At 48.2% G+C, this 19,816-nt stretch overlaps 1 protein-coding gene and 1 non-coding gene across 2 annotated transcripts; both read left to right on the forward strand.

Moving 5' to 3' along the window:
* The first annotated feature begins 2,539 nt into the window (after positions 1–2,539).
* RPL14 (ribosomal protein L14) lies at positions 2,540–6,268 on the forward strand. Its single transcript, XM_004614550.3, has 6 exons — positions 2,540–2,779; positions 3,263–3,364; positions 4,096–4,190; positions 5,514–5,613; positions 5,714–5,767; positions 5,939–6,268. Exons 1-6 carry the CDS (start codon positions 2,777–2,779, stop codon positions 6,215–6,217), a joined length of 633 nt encoding a protein of 210 aa, XP_004614607.1. The 5' UTR covers positions 2,540–2,776; the 3' UTR covers positions 6,218–6,268.
* Positions 6,269–8,266: 1,998 nt separating this feature from the next.
* On the forward strand, positions 8,267–19,343 carry LOC101556278 (uncharacterized). Its single transcript, XR_008629836.1, has 5 exons — positions 8,267–8,442; positions 8,969–9,052; positions 11,585–11,738; positions 12,617–12,739; positions 15,901–19,343. It is a non-coding gene; the product is annotated as an uncharacterized LOC101556278 (transcript).
* The last annotated feature ends 473 nt before the right edge of the window (positions 19,344–19,816 follow it).

Below are 19,816 nucleotides of genomic sequence, written 5' to 3' on the forward strand. Positions count from 1 at the left end.
CGTGGCTCCGCGAGAAGCGGCCCAATTTAGAGTATTGCTCCCCCTCCCATCCTGGGCGCCATCTTGGATCCTGGCAAGGGCCGCAGGTTGCCCTCCCTCCTGGTGATTGGATGAGACAGCTTGGAAGGGGCGTGGCTAGCCAACCAGCGCTCTATGGGTGCTGGGTGTGGCTGTGAAATCTCTGACTTCTGAAACCAATAGTTGCTAAAAATTATCTTGCTGGTTTCTGGACGCCTGCCACCTCTCGAGGCAGACAAGACTTACTTGTAATCATCTTGCCTTTACTATGGAGTTTCGAAGAAATGTGAAAACTAGACTGAAGAAATAGTACAGCAGGCACACAATCTGGTCCCCCAAGCACCTTCAGGAGAGACCCCTGAGCACAGAGTGCAGCCAAGAGTGAGTCCTGACCGATGGGGGAGGGGGTCAGGGGAAACGGGGTTGGGAGGGAGAGAGAGAGAAAGGGACAGAGAGAGAGAGAGAGAGAGAGAGAGAGAGAGAGAGAGAGAGAGAGAGAGAGAGAGAGAGAGAGAGAGAGAGAGAGAGAGAGAGAGAGAGAGAGAGAGTGCAAAACTTCAGTGGAGAGCACATTGTAGGAAGACGGAGCCCAGTTGTATTAAAAGATATGACTTGACTTGATGACTTGGGCACCAGTAGAGTACCTACTTTACATGTGTAAGACGCTGGGTTCAGTCTCTGGTGCGCATGAGCATACACACTGACACAAATACTTTAGCTATAGCGGAATAGAAGTGGGTGACATAAAATGGCCAGAAAGAAAAGCATGCAAAGTATTGGGATAAGGGGTAATAGTACATCCAGTAGGGCTCTGGCCTTGCATGCAGCCGACCTGGGTTAGAACCTGGTCACTGCATATGGTCCCTCAAGTACTGTGAGGAGTGACCCTGAAGCAGAGATCCAGGAGTAAGCTCTGAGCATAGCCAGTATGGCCCAAAACCAAATCAAACAAACAAAATAGTATTGGGGTAAGATTGTGGAAGGCCCTGAATGGCAGGCTAGGGACTTTGCACTTAGTACTGTGTCCGGGGTTGGAGGGCCACTACCAGTCGTGCTCCGGAACAGGAAAGCCATATAGAGAAAGAACTCTAAGTCTGCTGCATACAAAGTTTGCATCGTAGCCCTTTAAGTTACATCCCTAACCCCTAACTCAATTTTTTCAAAAGTGCTTTTCAGCTAATGAGCAAAGAATAGACTAAAGACAGCAGTAAAGAAAACAAGTCACTTAGAAGGCTGATAAAACAATCTTGCGAATATATGCTGGTAAAGAGCTTCGAGCTAACTAAACTTCAGAATTGCCAGCACAATGACCATCAGTTTAGGTGATGAAATGTAACACCATCCTTTTGGAATGATGCATCAAAGCACAGCATCACTATCAAAAATGCATAATTCTGATCATGAGGGAAAGTGCAATAATCCAGACTGAGAAAACGTCTATAACATTTCCTCTAGAGGTGGGGCAATTAATATCATTTGAATCAATTGCAGTTTAAACTATTTCAGAAGTACCTGATTTTGATCATTGTACTAAGTATGTAGGCTACTGTTTCTATTTTAGGAAATAACACCATTTGTGCAGAGATAAAACAACAAGCATGTTGTTTTCTCGATTTCTCAACTGGCTTAAGAAAAAATTGACAGAATGATAACAAATTTAAGAGAGTTGGAGAAATAGAGAAAAATAAAGATTTGAGCAACCTAAGACACCTAAGAGAATCACCTATGGGAATTACTTTTAGTATATCTGAGACTTCACTGTCAGTTCCAATTCTTTAAAATGAAAGGTCAAGGGCCGGAGAGATAGGACAAGTGTTAAGGACGCTTGCCTTGACCGTGGCAGGCCAGATTGGATCCACTGCACATGACTTCTGAACATGGCCAGAAGAAGCCCCTGAGCACTACTGCGTGTGGTACAAAAAAAACCCAACAAAGAAAAATAAAACAAAAGGTTACTAAAAATACTGAGTGGGATGGACAGCCGGTTCAACAGACGGAGCGCATACTGAGTGCAGCTACAGGGACCTCTTTGTGTGCAGATATTCAGGAGGTTCCAAAAGGGATCCCCAATCAGAGATAGCCCCTGAGCATCACCGATGTGCCACTTCAGCCCCCAAGGGGGTGGGGGAAAGAAAGAAAATGCCTGTGCTCATTTAGTCAAGATTAAAAGTACTAAGTTATGGGTGCAGGGGAATACTTACTGAACAGTGGAAAAGGAAACAATGATTCTTTAAACTTGTTTTTTGGTGGGCATATTCGGTTGTGTCAGGCCTTACTCCCGACTCAGTGCTCAGGGATCGCTCCAGGTGGGGCTCAGAGAGCACTATACGGTGCCTTGGAAGCAACAGAAGCTGGCTGCGTGCATGGAAAGCAAAAGCGCCTTAACCGAGGCACTAACTCTCCGGCCCAAAAAGTGTGTTGTTTTTTTTATTTTCCTAACGCAAGTCAAATGGAATGCTGACAGTTACAACGAAAGTGTCACTTCAGTGTTCTTTACCATCCTAATGTCCTAAGACACTGCACTCCCCTCACTTGCCCAAACCGGCTTGCGGATTCAAACCCAGCATCTAGCTCCACCCCCCCCGCCCCACCCTCCAGCCAGCGAAGCCGCGGAGTCCCAGGGCGCAGGCGCAGGATTACGCGCGCACGCTCGGACTCCCGACCAATCAGCGGGCACGCTGGCGCGGAGGGCGGGGCGGCGTCCTACACATGCGCAGGCTGGCCCGGGCCTTCCCTCTTCTCGCCGAGCGCCGCCAAGATGGTGAGTACAGCGGGGCTCCGTCCGCGTGTGGCCGCCGCGCCGCCGCCCCTCCGCCCCGGCGAGGCCGGGGGGGCCTGCAGCAGCGCCCCGACGGCCCGAGGTAGCGCGGGACGCGGGGCGCCGCGAGTTCCCCGCTCCTCTCCGCGCGCGCGGCGGCCGAGCGCGTGGAAGGCGCGGCAGGCGCGGCAGGCCCGGGGCGCGTGGGGCGCGGCGCGTGCTGCCGGAGAAATCCTGGAGGGCTTCTGGGCCGGGGCCGCACGGGGCGGTGCTCGGCCTCGGAAACCCGGCTTGGGGGACCCCCGTCCCTGCGGAGCGGTACTCCCCAGTGCCCCCGTGGCACTCGGGCGTGCTCCTTCCTGCCCCCACCCCCAGCCCTGCTCTCATTTTTCCGCTGGAATAAAGCCTTGTTACTCCGAGTTCTGCAAGACCTTCTTGGAGAGCAACTGGTGCAGCCTAGCCTTTTCCCGCCCCCTCTATTTTTAGGTGTTCAGGCGCTTTGTGGAGGTCGGCCGGGTTGCCTATGTCTCCTTCGGGCCTCATGCCGGGAAGCTGGTGGCGATCGTCGATGTCATCGATCAGAACCGGGTAAGTACTTTTTAAATTGTTTTAAAAAAGAAAATAGGGCGGCGGTGACGGTAGGTGGCAATTGGCTTCCTCCATCCGTGGAGGAAAAGTAAGTGCAGAGCTGGAAAGCACCCCTGGGGTTTTAATGTGGAGCCTGCCGGCCTCCGTAGGGGTGGGGTGTGGGAGATGCGTGGGTAGAAAGGGTCCCTGCACAGGGGAGGTCTAACAGAACCGGGCGCAAAGGAAATTCATGATTGGGTTTCAGTTATACAATGTCCCAACACATTCCTTCACCAGTGTTCCTAGTTTGCCTCCTGCCACACTCCCCACCTTAGGAAAAAAAAGGAATCTAAAGAACTATAACAATTTTTTGAGAAGAAAGAGAAGCTATCATGCTCTCTGAAGCCCTAAATGCACCTGGTGACTCCTCGGGGGCATCAAGATGCAGAGCAAGGGAAATAGATAATTAGAGTGTCAGTATTTTGGAGTCAGTAGTTGAGTTTAAAGCAAATAAACTTTTCCATTAACTTTTTTTTTAAATAAATGAAAAATGTTAATTCTAATCGACCTGATTATACTTGGTTGGTTTATAAGTGGTGGACTAATCGAGTACAAGGCATTTAGATCGGAGTCTAATGATTCTGGAAGGATGGGTCCTACTGCAGAACTACAATAGTGTCTGCCCATTGTGCAGGTGGTTGGGTGTTTTGTATTGATGTTCTTGATGTTGACCATACTGGTGTGTGTTCTAGGCTTTGGTTGATGGGCCCTGCACTCGGGTAAGGAGACAGGCTATGCCCTTCAAATGCATGCAGCTCACGGACTTCATCCTCAAGTTCCCACACAGGTAACCATCCTCCTCAAGTAACCAGCCTCAATTGTGCCGACACTGTTCTTTTTGGGTCACACCTGGCTTCTGCACTTAGAAACCACTCTGGGGTGCTCAGGGGACCATATGGGATGCTGGGAATCGAACCCGGGTCGGCCTCATGCAAGGCAAACTACCTACCTGCTGTGCTATCGCTCCACCCCTATTATGTAGTTTTAAAGTAGGTCATACAGTCCTTAGGTTTTAAACTTCTGAATGGGTGGGCACCCAGGGATGCTCTAGGACGAGCTCCAGGCTAGTGCTGAGAAGGACCAATGGGAGATTAGCCACATGCAAACCCTAACCCGTCTCCCGTTTTGGCATTTTGAAGTTTTTCCTCAGGAATATAGTAACCAATCCCAAAGAATAAACCAGAATAATGCTACAGTGTTGAAGTAAATAGGTAACATTAACTGTTCCAATGTCTGGTCCTGTGGTTATTTCCTAACCCTCTGCCCCCCACCTTATATTTCCACCCTATATTATCACCCTTTATTTTGGATTTACAGGACAAAGATTAAGGTATTCTGTTCTCCCAAACATACTACATTAGCTAAGCTTTTAATATGCTAAGTAGTTAATAAACATTATCTTGGTATGAAAAGTTTGATTGTAGTTACAAGGAAACCAGGCAATTGGTTTGGGGTTTTGGGGGCCATTTTTAAGAAAAACACTAAGTCGGCAGGGAGGTATCCTTAGCACTGCTGCAGTGACAAAATGTCTAACTAGAGTCTACGATGGCTTGGCCACAAAATTTTTAAGGCTCTGTTGTATAGAACTAAAGCATCAATTAGACCTCAGTTCTAAGAAATTGCTTTCTACAAAATCACTGCCCTGGAGAGATAGGCACAAGGCCATAGGAGATACGAATCCTCAAGACAGCTGGCTAGTTAACTTTTATGCTTAAAATTCTGTTGAGATTTTAAAATACCTTTACTTAACTCAGGAACTTGGTGTGCCTGGATGGTGTGTGTTCCGTGGAGACAGTGATGGAGTATAACAAATGGGATCCATATTTTTTGGATTACTTTGCTTGTGATTTTAGTGTTTGGGGGCACACCCACTTGTGCTCCAGGATTACTCCTGACTCCGCTCAGGGATCACTCTGGGAGGATTCTGGGTCATAGGAGGGACTGGGATCAAACCTGGGTTAGTCACAAAGCAAGAATACTAGCCCCTGTCCTATAGCTCTGGTCTCCCTTGTGCATTTTATCTGGGAAGGATAGGTCTCTTTCCAGAGACAAAAGCTGTTCTCTGGTCTGGCTGAAAGTGGTTTTTCAATCTGTTCTCGGTTCTTTGTAGTGCGCGTCAAAAATATGTCCGGAAAGCGTGGGAAAAAGCAGACATCAATACAAAATGGGCGGCTACAAGGTGGGCCAAAAAGATTGAAGCCAGAGAAAGGGTAAAGAGTTTTGTTTATTTGAATTTTGACCATTTTCTCTTTTTTTTTTTTTAAAAAAAAAAAACGGTAATATGTGAGCTACTTTTTTTCCTTTTTTTAGAAAGCCAAAATGACAGATTTTGATCGTTACAAAGTCATGAAGGCGAAGAAAATGGTAAGTCTTTTAAACTTTCACAGTTGTGTTCTATCTAGTCTTAAATTCGGCTACTTTTTGACTCTGGTAAAGTGTCACAGAACAAGATTGACTTTATTAATCTAGTTTGAACATAACGGTTGTTAAATCTCTCACAGGCAGTGGATTAATTCACTCATTACTCTTTTTCAGAGGAACAGAATAATCAAACTTGAAGTTAAGAAGCTGCAGAAGGCAGCTCTCCAGAAAGCTTCGCCCAAAAAAGCCGCTGCTGCAAAGGGTGCAGCCGCAGCCACTGCTGCTGCGAAGGTTCCAGCTAAAAAGGCTGCAGGCAAGAAGGCCCCTGCCCAGAAGGCTCCTGCCCAGAAAGCGGCAGGCCAGAAGGCAGCTGCACCTCCTAAAGCTCAAAAGGGTCCGAAAGCTCCTGCTCAGAAAGCAGCTGCTCCAAAAGCATCTGGCAAGAAAGCCTAAGAGCACATGGCTCTGTGACAGAGTAATAAAGATTCTTGCTGATGTGTGGCAGAGCTGCGTGATCTGTGGGGAAGTGACTGATAGGGGAAGTGTATAAGCTTGCTGAGAATGGGGTTGTCATGTCTTTTGAAATTTTGGTGCCACATGCTCGGGACCAGGCACAGAGCACCAGGGGTTAGGTTGTACATGTACAACAAGTCGTAATTTGGCAAAGACCCAGAGTCTTGCTAGGCAGTATTCTTTGGGCATGTCTCACTATCACTTTGTAATTAAGAGTACCGGATATATTAGGCGAGTAACTTAATTTTTATAAATATGTAGAATCCCAGTGGCATAATGCAGTATTTACCAACACTTGGGTTTTAAGCTTCCATTTTCCTAAGAAAGGCTGACTTAAAAGCCTCACTAGGCAGTTGCCCTCCTTTCAGACTAACAGGTGACCCCAAAATGTACTTCCTGTAACCCAAACTTAACTACACTGCTTGAAAAGTATGGGCATGCATGAGTGGCCATAAGCCTCCTCCCTACCCTACCTGCAAGGAGGGGAACAAAGGCCAGGCTGGTTGTGTCAGTCACGTTCTAGTCCTCTCTCTGTCCGATCCAGGCTTACTGCCTCATGCCATTCTCACTCCCCATCCAGCTTCACATTAGTCCTTCCTAATGCCAGCAGGGTCCTTACCCAGTTCTTAAAAGTTAAGACACTTGCCTGCCTGTTTTCAATGCCTGCTTAGCTTACAGCTTGCCCTGGGTCCAAGTCCCTTACTCAGGACCCTTATTTTGGGGTACTAGGAACTAAGGGCAGCTGAGGCTTAAGTTGGGTAAAAATGGTAGATGCCCCAGAATAAATAACATTTGGGGTCAATTAACCCCCAAGTTATAAAAGCATAGTATTAACTTCCTGTTTGCAAACAAAAAGGACATTGCTCAATAGTTAGCTATGCAAAGGACAGAGGAAAGAGAAAAGCACTATTTCACTTAGAAATGATCACTGTCACCCTCTTGGTCATTGGTTTGCTTGGGCAGGCACCAGTAACGTTTTCCATTTTGAGACTTGTTACCATTTTTGGCATTTTGAATACATCACAGGTAGCTTGCCAGGCTCTCCCAAGAGGGGTGGAGGAATCGAACCTGGGTCAGCTGCTTGTAAGGCAAACGCCCTACTGCTGTGCTGTCACTCCAGCCCAACTTAGAATGCAGTAACTTACAAATAAAAAATCAAAAGTCCTTCCTTAAGGAATCTGATTTGATAAGTCACAGGGTCTGATTTGGGGACAAGTGATTAACGGGAAGCAGAGCACAAAGTCGAAGTTAAAGATGAATACCGAGGAAATGGGAGTGCTTTGGGAGCACTGATGGGTGTAGGAGTGGAGAATGGACAGATCACTGCACTCCTTGCAGTGGAGGAGAAAGGGCAGATCAATCTTATCCAACAATACCACTAAGCAAGAGTTTCATTTAGATAATCCAGTGAGGCCCCAAAGCTTTTATTAGGGAGTCATTCAGTGCAATTTAAACTTAAGCCAGCAGGCAGCTTTAAGTAGGTGGCAATATAGTGGAGTGTTAAATGTAGTTTCTTGATTTGAGGTGGGCGAAAGACACTGGCGGTGCCCCAAAAGCTCTAGTCAGAATTTTTTGCAGTTTTTTTTTGTTTTGTTTTGTTTTGTTTTTTGGCTTTTTGGGTCATACCCAGTGATGCTCAGGGCTATTCCTGCCTCTGCACTCAGGAATTACTCCTGGGACCATATGGGATGCTGGGAATCGAACCCGGGTGGCCGCTTGCAAGGCAAATGCCCTACCCGCTGTGTCCCCTCTAGTCAGAATTTTATAACCGCACGAAGAAACAAGGCGGGGCCCTTAGTCCTGGAGCACGAAGGATCATCCACCTAAAGAGCAAAAGGCAGTGATCAGTGACTGGCCTGAGCGCTTTGCAGCCACAGCTAGGAGGAACCATAGAGAATGGCCAGCCTCCCGGGTTCCTAGAGAGGCACCGTCCGCTTGCGCTTGCGCTTCCGCTTCGGCTCGGCTCCGCCCCGTTTCCGGCGTCTGGCGCGCGACCTCGTGCAGCACCCGCTGCTCCGTTGGGCTAGAGGCTTGTCCTGGGTTCGGGGCTTTGCCCCCTGGATGCAGCAGACGCAGACAAGAGGTCTTGACCCTGCCCACTGCCCGCCGCGGTCTGAGCGCCTCTTCCTCTTCCGAAGAAGTGGCGTCACATTCGCCGGTTCCCGGTACTTAAGGGAGTTCCCGGTACTTAGGGAGGGGGACGGTGGTACTTGGAGTCGCCTGGCTCCCGGGTGGCAGTGTTCAGATAATCCGGGTCAGGTCTGCACTCAGTTACACCCACGAGGACTAGGACAGTGAGTTGTCTTACTCCTCCTCGCGGAGGCCGGTTCACCCAAAGCCAGTGGTTCGTCCTGGGGACTGGCTCGGGTCTGGAGTTTTTGCTATGATTTTTTTTTTTTTTTAAAGCTACGAATACCTCTGGCAGTGGATAAAGAGACACCTCCTACGTGCTGTTGCCCTTATACCAATCAGGCGCAAAGCAGGTGATCATTCATCCTAGTCGGATGCCTTGGGGTGATGGCCAGAGCTGGTTCGTGCTTGGGACACATAAAAGAATCAATAAAGCCAGGAACTAACTGCTTGACGTACAAAGGGCATACTTTATAGAAATGTTCGGCCTTCTGAAGGAGATTTTTAGCAAATTGTCACTGAGTGGCCAAAGTCAGTTTCACTGTGATTCTCTCCTCGCAGCTCCACAGGACTCTTGGTTTTCTACACCCAGAGCCCCGTGCATGAAGCCAGTGGTCAGCCATGCTGCAGAAGTTGTGGTCCCAGGTAAGCCGACTTTTTTTATTATTATTTTTTTATTTTTGCTTTTTTGGGTCACACCTGACAATGCACAGGACTCTGCACTCAGGAAGTACCCCTTGCGGTGCTCAGGGGACCATATGGGATGCTGGAAATTGAACCCAGGTCGGCCACGTGCAAGGCAAGCACCCTACCCGCTGTACTATTGCTCTAGCCCCAAACCGACTTCTTTCAGTTTTCCCTCTTTAGAAGGGTAAATGGTTAGTGCTCCAGTCAGAGAGAGGTGGTCAGTTCTATGCATCCATCAGCAGAGTATGGCCAAGGGAGCACAGCTAGGTGTGGCCCAGCCCTTTCATTATATGCCAAAAATAGTACCTAGTGCTGGATAGATAACTCAGTGGGCTAAGAGCCTGCCCTGCTTGCAAGAAAACCTGCCCCAGATTGGCCACGTGCAAGACAAGTGCCCTGCCCACTGTACTGTCTTTCTGGCCCCATGAATATAAATTCTTTATGGGAGTGATCTAGTCTGTGAATTGGTATGAAAGTAACCGAAAGGACAATGCACAGATACCTAAACGGCCTGTGATCATTTTCTTCTCCGTTGAGCAGGTTGAAATAGCCAGGAATAGGGGTTAGAATGATAGTACAGTGGGTTTGGTGTCTGCCTTGCATGTGGCCAACCCAGGTTTGATCCCCGGCATCCTAGATGGCCCCCTATAGGGTAACATTTGTTTGTTGTTTCTCCCTGGCCACAGGGACAGACAGTGCCTTCTTGTGTCTGTAGTCAGGTATGTTGAGATGATACTGCATAGTTCTCAAGGGAGAGAAGATGAATGGTAGAAAGGGGGAAGACTTCTTTTTTTTTTTTTTTTTTTTTTTGCTTTTTGGGTCATACCTGGCGATGCACAGGGGTTACTCCTGGCTCTGCACTCAGGAATTACCCCTGGCCGTGCTCAGGGGACCATATAGGATGCTGGGATTTGAACCCGGGTCGGCCGCGTGCAAGGCAAACGCCCTACCCGCTGTGCTATCTCTCCAGCCCCAGGGGGAAGACTTCTTAGTGAAAAGAATTCTCTGCTTGGGGACTGGTTCTGCTGCCTGCAATAAAAGATATAGAAGGGGATAGGATAACATTGGGTTTGTCCTTTCAGCCTTGCCGCAGGGAACTTAGTTTACCTTAAAGCACTGTCCTTTCAGTATGGACACAGGAAACCGTTAATATTATGCTTTGTAACTTGGGAGCTGATTAACTCCAATAATATTTAGTCTTGGGCATCTGCTTTCTCAACTCAGTTGCCCTTAGTTCCTAGCACCCCAAAAGCAGGGTCCCAACAAGGGACGGAATGGACCCAGGGCAAGCTGTGAGCTACCCTGGCATCGAAATGGGCCAGGCCAAAGCGCCACGGTACTCAACTCTAAGTTGAGAACATGGTCATAGACAAATACTCCAAAAGTAACGAGGAGACTTTACTTTTCTGATGGGGTTAGGAAGACTAACCTGGTCTGAGGACTGTGGTCTGGAATATATAGTGAATGTCCTCAGGAAGAACCAAACTGTAAGTCTGACATATCTCTTATGTGCTCCTACAGAATGACATTGCTAGAAATATTAGAAGTAAATTTACTATAAGTATTTAAGTGGATTATTCGCTGAAGGAAGAAAGGGACATACCCTGACACACCCTTGTTTGGACCCCACCCTTGAGCAGATCTCCCAGTAACCTGGAATAATCTCTTTAGAGGAGATTTTCTTAATCTCCTGGAGGAGTGGTTGATTTGTTAATGTTCAACGCGCCTTTGTGTCACCACCCTATGAACCAAGACTGTAAGGGGAGAAGGGGCAGAGGTAAGATAGAAGCAAGGAGAAAAGACAGAAGTAGAGAGAAGACACAGGGGCAAGACAGAAGACACAGAAGCAAGAGAGAAGACACAGAAGCAGAGATATTGAGAGGTCGGAAGAGACCAGAGGAGAGACTACAGAGAGAGAGAGCGAGAGAGAGAGAGAGAGAGAGAGAGAGACAGAGAACGCCATCCCGAGAGCCCGAGAACAACACAACACATGTCACATCCCCCCTCCCGCGCGCGTGCCCTTTGTATTTTTTACAGAAGGGGAGTGGGGGCTGGAGAGATGGTACAGTGGGTAAGATACTCGCCATGCATGTGGCTGACCTGGGTTCGATGCCTGGCCTCCACTCTGGTCCCCTGAGTTCTGTCAGAAGTGAGCTCTGGGCACAGCCAGCGGTGACCCTGCCCCCCAAATGTGGAAGGGCAAGTGCCAGAGAAGCTGAGTAGAAGCCCCTGGTGGGGGCCTTGGGGTAGGTGGGAGTGTGGTGAGAGGTGGGGGTCTGTTCTGGTCACTTCGGGAAGGATCCCTGCGTGCTGGGATGCCAGTTCGGGCCCTCGGGCGGGCACCGTGAGCAGGGCAGTGCTGGCAGGGGCTGCTGCTTATTGGGTGCTGTGCAGCTTTCCTTCCCTCCGTGAGGTTCAGAGTGATTGGTTTGGGTCTCTGCCAACCACCCCCCCCCCTTTTCTCCCCTCCCCACTTCTCTCCACCTTCAGGGCCAGAGCCAGAACCTGTTCTTTCAGGAGTCAGTCACCTTCGAGGATGTGGCTGTGGCTTTCACCCGGACTCAGTGGGCCAGCCTGGACGCCTCGCAGAAGACTCTGTACCGGGAGGTGATGCTGGAGAATTATATGAACGTAGCTTCCTTAGGTAAGCCCTCCTTTCTGTTCGAAATGCCGCTTCCACTCCTCCCTCTTGGCTCCCTCTTAATGGGTTTGGGTCTCTGATGCATCAGAATCGCTCCTTCTCTGGATGAGTGCGCTATTCCCCCAGTTTTAGGCATAGCTGATGAAGAAAGACTGGGTTCGGTTTGGGATCAGTTTAGTTTGTTGTTTCTTTCTTTGTTTGTTTTCTTTTTCTGGACCACACCTGGCAATGCTCAGGGGTTACTCCTGGCTCTGCACTCAGGAATGTGACTCCTGGCATTCTTGGGGGATCATATGTAATGCCAGGGATCAAATTCACATTGGCCCGCTTGCAAGGCAAACACCCTGCCCATTGTACTATCTGGCTGTCCTTAGACACTGCTCCAGGGCTCTGATGCTGAGGTGATAAGTGGGGGAGTTCTTGGCCTTGATTCCTGAAAACCGAACCTTGTGCACACGAGTGAAAGAAGGGGAAGTTCCTCTTCCTGTTTCCTAGTGGGGACTTAACTGGAGAGGGTTCTGCTCAGGGCGCAGAGAACCCAGGAGATTTCCTCACCTTTGTTACTTCTCTCTTGTTCCTGGGGGAAGATGTTACCCCGTGTCCTCCATTAGAGGATTCTTTGGCACCCCCAGGAGCAGCCCTCCAGTACCAGTGGGGACTCAGTGCTCGTTCGGAGAGAGCAGTAGAAGCATGGTGGTGATCCTGCTGGTTTGAGCCTACCCTGGAGTCTGGAGTCTCTCTGTGCTGACCTCACCGATTTCCCCCGGGGCGGATGTTCTCTCTCACACTTGTCAAAGCAGAGTGGCGGCAGAGGGGGCTCCAGAAGGACCTCTCTCAGCTTTCAGCATTTTCTGTTTGTTTATTTTGTCTTTCTTTTTCAGCCACGCATCCGCATCCGTTCCCCAAACCAGATCTGATCTTGCGGCTGGAGCGAGGGGAAGCACCCTGGGACCCGGACCCCTGTGCCCCTGACTGGGAGGAGGTCCCAAGAGCTGTCAGCTCAGGTGAGCGGGAGAACCTCCACCCGCCTTTCTGGCTTTTCCTCTTCATCTTTGGATGGGTTTTACAGGAAGCAGGTTTGTTTCTGTCACATGGCTAGTGTAGGGATGGACATGGCTGCTTCTTGCAGAACACTCTCCCTGGAGCTTCAGCGGTGCTCGGGAGACCATATGGGAGGCTAGGGATTGAACCTGGGTCGGCTGCATGCAAGGCAGAGCTCCCTCCCCACTGTACTGTCACTTGGTGCAGTTTGGGGCTATCTCAACAGTGCTCAGGACCTCCTCCTTGCTCTGCTCAAGAGTTGCTCTCCTCTAGACTCGTGCACCATGCAGTACTGAGGATTGAACTGGGGTCAGCTGTATGGTCCATGGTCCGCCTAGATCCGGGATTGGACAGGGGTTAAGGTACACACTTTAAACCCTGGTACTCTCTCTCTGGCCTTCAATTTTAAATGTTTTGTAGGGAAAACAAGCTTGGAGATATAAACATAGGATAGTAAGAACTTGTTTTATATTTTGTTTCGGGCCATACACAGTGACTGTGCTCAGGAGCGATTTCCAGTGATTGGGGGAGTGGGGGGCCTTGAGATGGGGAATAGGGTTGTCATGGCATGCTCAGGATTGGAACTAGGGTTTGTGCTGCCATATTTTGATCCTCTGAGCCATCTCCCTGGCTGCAGGACTTGTTTTTATAAGAATATTGGGGCTGGGGAGGGGAGGGGAGGAGGTGGAGAGAAAACTCAGTGGGCGGAAACACAAACTTTGTATGCAGGGCCCCCAGATTCGATCTTCAAAATCCTACAGTGCCTTATTACTGCCAGGAAAACCCCCTGAGCAATGAGCTGAGAGCCCCTGAACACTGTCTAGTATGTTCCCAAAAGTGTGGGGACAAGGGACAGAAAAAAGAGAAAAGTTCTGTGTGTTTGTGGCACGTGACTCTATGAAAATGGGATTTCTTGTTAGTTTGGGGGCTATGCCCAGTTGTGCTGGGGGCTGCCACCAGCTTGGTGTTTAGAGGTCACTCCCAGTAGCTCTCAGATTAGATGGCTTCGGGGTCGGACTGGGGCTCTAGCACACGAGACATGGGTCCTAGCTTTTGGAGCCATCTGCCAGCCTTGAAGTGGATTTTAATGAATTCTTAAACAGTAGCTTGTAAACAAGCTGTTCAGTAGAAATGGTTTTTTTCTTCTGAAAGATGAATGGACAGACATTTGTGGTGCTAAGGATTGAACCTGGTTTGGCCGCTTGGAAGGCAAACTCACTACCCACTGTACTATCTCTAGCTCTCTCTACTTCTGTCATCCTTTGGACTAAACTCATCCTTCTGGTCATCTTGACATCTTGTCATCTTGACATCATGTCCTTCTTGACATCTCCCCAGCAGCCTGTTCAGTTGTCTTTACTTCCCCTTGCGGCAGTTTCCTGCCTCTTTAGTTTACAAAGACTTTCCGCCTGCGTTTTCAGCAGCAGTTTCTGCAGTGACAAGAAGCAGCTCAAATCTGCAGTATCTGATAAGGTAGTCATTAAACATGAGGGCTTGGAACATGTCTAGTGCAGCCAGCAGACTAAATTTATAATTCACTTGCTTATGGTTAATTTAAATTTAGCCACTGAATGTGATGTGCCCATATTGGGCTGTACAGACTTAAGCAGTTAAAAAACACACCTCTAGGGACTGGGGACAAGGCTCAGAGTGACAGAGCACCTGCCTTACGTTTGCAGGGTCAACTGTAGCTAGAAGTGGTCCTCATGCCCATCACCTGCTGCCCCAAGCTACAAAGACCAGGGAGTGCGCTCAGAGGGCTAGCCTTGCATGCAAGAGACCCATGTTTAATCCCCAGTAATGTATGCGCCCTGAATACTGCCAGGGAGTGAGCACTGACCTGGGAGTAGTTCCTGAGCCCCAAAAAGACTCCCCAAGAAAACAAAACACAAACTAATAAAATTTAGGACTCTGGGTTCAGCTCGTTGATTGGTTGTCCTCAGCATTTAAGTATTTGACTAGCCTTTGTGCCTGGAGTGGTTGTACAGCAGGTAGGGTGCTTGCCTTACATGTGGCTGACCCGGGTTTGATCCACAGCACTACATGTTGTCCCCGAGCATTGCTAGGAGCGATTCCTGAGTGCAGAGCCAGGATTAACACCTGAGCATTGCCAGCTGTGACACAAATATTTGGCTAGCCTTAAGTAAAACAGGCCAAATAGTATAAAATCTGATGCCAGTGCCTCACTTGTGTTTAAGAGATGGATTAGTAAAACTTTCCTGTTTCAGTTTTGTGTGTTTTTAAGCAACTGTGTACTTACTAGGTTGGCTGGAGTCCTGGTTAGAAAAGCCGAGGGAAAACACAACCAAAAGTTTGGTGTGCCAGATCTTTTTTTTTTTTGCTTTTTGGGTCACACCTGGTGATACACAGGGGTTACTTCTGGCTCTGCACTCAGGAATCACCCCTGGCAGTGCTCAGGGGGCCCTATGGGATGCTGGGAATCGAACTTGGGTTGGCCGAGTGCAAGGCAAATGCCCTACCTGCTGTGTTATCGCTTCAGCCCCTGGTGTGTCAGATCTTTAGTGCTTGAAAAGGGCAAAAAGATCTTGATGCTGTAGTGGCACCAGCCGGAGACTCCCACTCCCTCCCCTGCAGCAGTCTCAGCTCAGATTTCATGTATGCAAGGCGTGCACGTGGCCTCTGAGCTCCATAGCTGACTCCCTGAGAGACCTTTCCACATTTCAGTCCCCTCTGCTTCCACTTCCGTTATGCTTCCAATTCCCACCTACTGCTTTTTTCCTGTGTGTGTGTGTGTGTGTGTGTGTGTCTGTCTGTCTGTGTGTCTGTGTGTCTGTCTGTCTGTGTATCTCTGTGTGTGTGTGTGTGTGTGTGTGTCTGTGTGTCTGTGTTGGGGGCGGGGGTTGGAGGGTTGGGACAGCTGGGGCCTCATCCATACCAGTCTTACTTTTTCATTTTTCTCCATCTTCTCTCTCGTGTTGGCTTTCTCTTGTCACTAAAGGCCTCGCTTGCCTCCTCTGTCAGTTTTGCCTTCCCTTTGAGGCACCATCAGGGGGCTCTGTCTCTCCGAGAAATACTTAACGTCCAGGACAAGGGAATGCTTTCGAGTCCCTTTCCTCTTCTAAGGTAAATAAGTTACTTTTCTGTTTTCTTTTTGTCATTCTAGGTGGTAAAGGCAAGACTGAGCATGGGGAGCAAACCCCTTCTGACGAGTCAGAGCCCCGTGGCCTGATGTCTGAGGAGCCGCTAAGGGGTGCTTTCCTGAGCCCTCACTCTCAGGTCACCTCAGAGAAGCCTCGGCTGTCTGACCTGGGGAAGAAGACAACCTCCGGCAGAGGCAGCTTCACAAACCCAGTCTGGGCTCATCAACCTGCCACTGGTAGAAGGGTGGAGAAAGCCCAGAAACCAGAAGGTAGTGGTGGTGTCAGAAAGGGCCTTACTTCAAAGCAGGGCCTCTCCAAAGAGCAAGACTTTTATAAATGTGCTGAGTGTGGCAGGTGCTTCCACCAGCGTTCAGACCTTCACCGGCATCAGAAAATCCACGCCGAGCAGAAGCCGTACAAATGCGAGGAATGTGGTAAAGCCTTCAAATACAACTCCAAACTGTCACGGCACCAGAAAATCCACACCAGGGAGAAACTGTACTTGTGTCAGGAGTGTGGGCAAACGTTTAGCCAAAACTCTCACCTCCGGCAGCACCAGAAAGTCCACGGTGGAGAGGAGCCCTACAAATGCAAGGACTGTGGGAAAACTTTCCCCTACAACTCAAAACTTATTTTGCACCAGCGGATCCACACTGGCGAGAAGCCTTACGAATGTAAGGAGTGTGGCAAAAGTTTCCGTTTGAATTCCGTCCTGATACGCCACCAGAGAATTCACATGGGGGACACGTCTTACGAATGTAAAGAGTGCGGGAAGATCTTCCACGGGAGCTGGGCGTTTATTCAGCACGGGAGGTTCCACAGTGGGGCAAAACTCTACAAATGTAACGACTGCTGGAAGACCTTCAGCTGTAGCTCCCACTTTACAGTCCACCAGAGAATTCACACTGGGGAGAAACCTTTTGCGTGCCAGGAGTGTGGAAAGGCCTTCAACCAGAAAATCACCCTGATTCAGCATCAGCGAGTTCATACGGGGGAGAAACCGTATGAATGTAAAGTGTGTGGGAAAGCCTTCAAGTGGAACGCAAGTTTCATTCAGCACCAGAAATTACATACAAGGAAGAAAGCCCCTGACGTTGTAGGGCCTCCTCCCGGCAAATCCACTTGTCCCTCTTCGGCCCCCTTGTCTCAGGCTGCCCAGTATGCATCCTGTGCCCCAGCCCTGCCCGGGTCTCAGCCATCTGCTTACCACGCGGTGCTACTTCCTCTCTCCCTACCACTCTTCCTGTTGCTCCCCATATCTGGAAGGGTCAGTTCTCTTGTCCAAATATAGCACTTTTCTCCCCGAGCCGTGCTTCTGAGACGTCATCCCCTCATGGCCTGGGCCCTTATGTCCCTCTGAGCTCCTACTCACACCCACTCCGCAGAATACCAGTTTTCACTGGCTCCTGATCATTTCACTGTGACCCTTCTGGTCTTGTGGAAGTCATTGCTATATTCCAGCTTCCTGATCAGTTCTCACCCTTTAGAACTGTGCTTGATTGCTCTCTTCTGCCCTTGGGTGAAAAGTGGGAGTGTCTACCCATTCTGGGCCAACACTGTTAATCTGCACCCGCCTTGTCCATTAGCCTTTGGAAGAGTTTGCAGAAGGATTTGGGTTTGCAGCAAGGAGGTATTCAGAGAAAGTAGTGATGCTTTCAGGACTTCTAAAGGCCCCTCAATGCCAGTGGCAAGGCTCACTGGGGAATCTGAACCCTAATAAGGATCCTGCTTAACCAAACCGCTGACCAGGGAAATCATCGCTGAAATAAATATGAGGTGATGAGTTGGCATTGATAGCAATATTGTAAAACTTTTAAAATTTCATTACAGGGTCATACGTCTTTTCTGTTTGGAAATGTTTTCTATACCTGCCCATTTGTTTACTTTCAGTACTCAATTAAATACGTATTAAAAGGTGCCTGGGTATAGTAATCTTCCAGATGTTGGTGTCACCTGGGGAGCACCAGATGACAGAAAAACCCTATTCTAATTTGCAAAACTCCTCCTTCAGTGGATTTCATTCCTTATCAGTTACCATTCATATACACTCAATACATTTTCCATCCCCTTCCCTGATTTCTATGACTATTCCATACCTCCTCGATTAAATATGAATTTATGAGGGGTGGTAAATTCTAGATTAATTTTATAATGAGCTACTATATTAAAACCAAAGCGTTTGAGGATGCTGATCTTGCCAGATGTTAACTTACTTTTTTTTTAGTAATGGACCACACCCAGTCTCGGAATATTTCTGGCTCTTAGCTTAGAGGTGATCCCTTATGAGGTTCACAGGGGACCACATGGCTCCATGATTTGAGTCAGTGTCAGCAGCATCCATGGAAAGCATCTTAACCTCTGGCCCCTACGTGACATCACTGTTTTGACTATATTTTGTCAAATAGTTGGAGAACCTGAATCTGTTTAGTGTTACTGCTTCAATACAGCTTAGCAAGGTGGGAAGATACTTTATTTGGGAATCCAGCAAGAAAATGACATGTACTTTGTTACTTCCTAAAAGTATGTGCACAAGGTTTACAGATTTCTTACTATATTAGAAAGATCCCCCACCCCCTCATGGTTGGAGTTTCACAGGCTAGATCATTTATGTCTCCGATCAATCCCTGCCTCAGTACCATTATTATCTCCACTTTATATGTGGGTTTTAAATAGTGTTATATGTGAGCTGTTGAGATACTGAGCTATCACCTGGTCCCAAATTTTTAGTTGCTTTTCTTTTTCTTTTTGGGTTGCACCCAGAGATGCTCAGGGGTTACTCCTGGCTCTGCACTCAGGAATTACTCCTTGCGGTGCTCGGGGGACCATATGGGATGCCGGGGATTGAACCTGGGTCATCTGTGTGCGAGGCAAACGTCCTACCTGCTGTGCTGTTGCTCCAGCCCAAAATTTTTAGTTTTTTATTAGGTATAATGGGCATGAAACAGTTTCAGATTAGCAACACGATTCCATACTTGTGTAGCATGTTAACCACAGTGCGTCTGGCTAACATCCATCCCCATACGTCATTAGACTTTTTCTTGTGATGAAGGCTTTTTCTTTTGAGCCGACTGCCTCACTCATGCAAGGTTTGGTATCTTCCACTAAGGTACATAGCTGGTCCTTTGAGATGAGAATGTCTATGGGTTACTTTTTTTTTTTTTTTTTAATTTTGCTGTTTTGGAGTCACACCCAACAATACACAGGACTTCTGGCTGTGTAGTCCAGGATCACACCTGGTGGGACTAAATCAGGTGCCAAGAATTAAATCTGGGTTGGTAGCCCCTAAGTTTTCTTAAGCAACTTTTAATGATGCACATTGTATTATTCACTATTGGCGTTCTGTTTGATGAACATCACATCCTTGTGGTTTTGGTCAAGTTTATTGAGATAACTTTATAGATAGTAAAGATTCACCCTCCCATCTATTTATTTGGTTTTCACATTTCAGTGTGTAATAAATGTTTTTTCTGGCCAAATTGTTTTTTTCTGGAATCTATGATTTCTGAGCTCACGGTATTAAGCACCCTCAACTTAGGAAGACCTTGTTTCTTCCAAGATTTCTTTATATGTTCATCTTTGCCTCTCCCCCTCACCACCCACCGAAAGGCACGGACTGAGCAGTTCATAATCCAGTGGCCTTTTCTTTGGGGTTTGTGTGCGTGTAATGAGTAAACTCATAGAAACTTTCTCAGCAGCAGTCGAGTTAGATGGTGGAGTTGTACACCTTAATGATTATACACCAACATTTAGTGCAAACTTTCAAGTCATGCAACTGAGCTACCTTGAAGACAAATCATCCGACTTCAGTTTCCAGATGAGTACAGCCTCCATAACATCTGAGGAAACTTCGAGAGACTCCAAGCAGGTTCCTTTCAGCCAGGACGCTCCCAAATCCCTGACCTACTGAAGTTTTGAGGGACATTTATTGCTGTTTTTAGG

Source organism: Sorex araneus, chromosome 4, assembly GCF_027595985.1.
Source record: "Sorex araneus isolate mSorAra2 chromosome 4, mSorAra2.pri, whole genome shotgun sequence".
Lineage (NCBI taxonomy): Eukaryota > Metazoa > Chordata > Mammalia > Eulipotyphla > Soricidae > Sorex > Sorex araneus.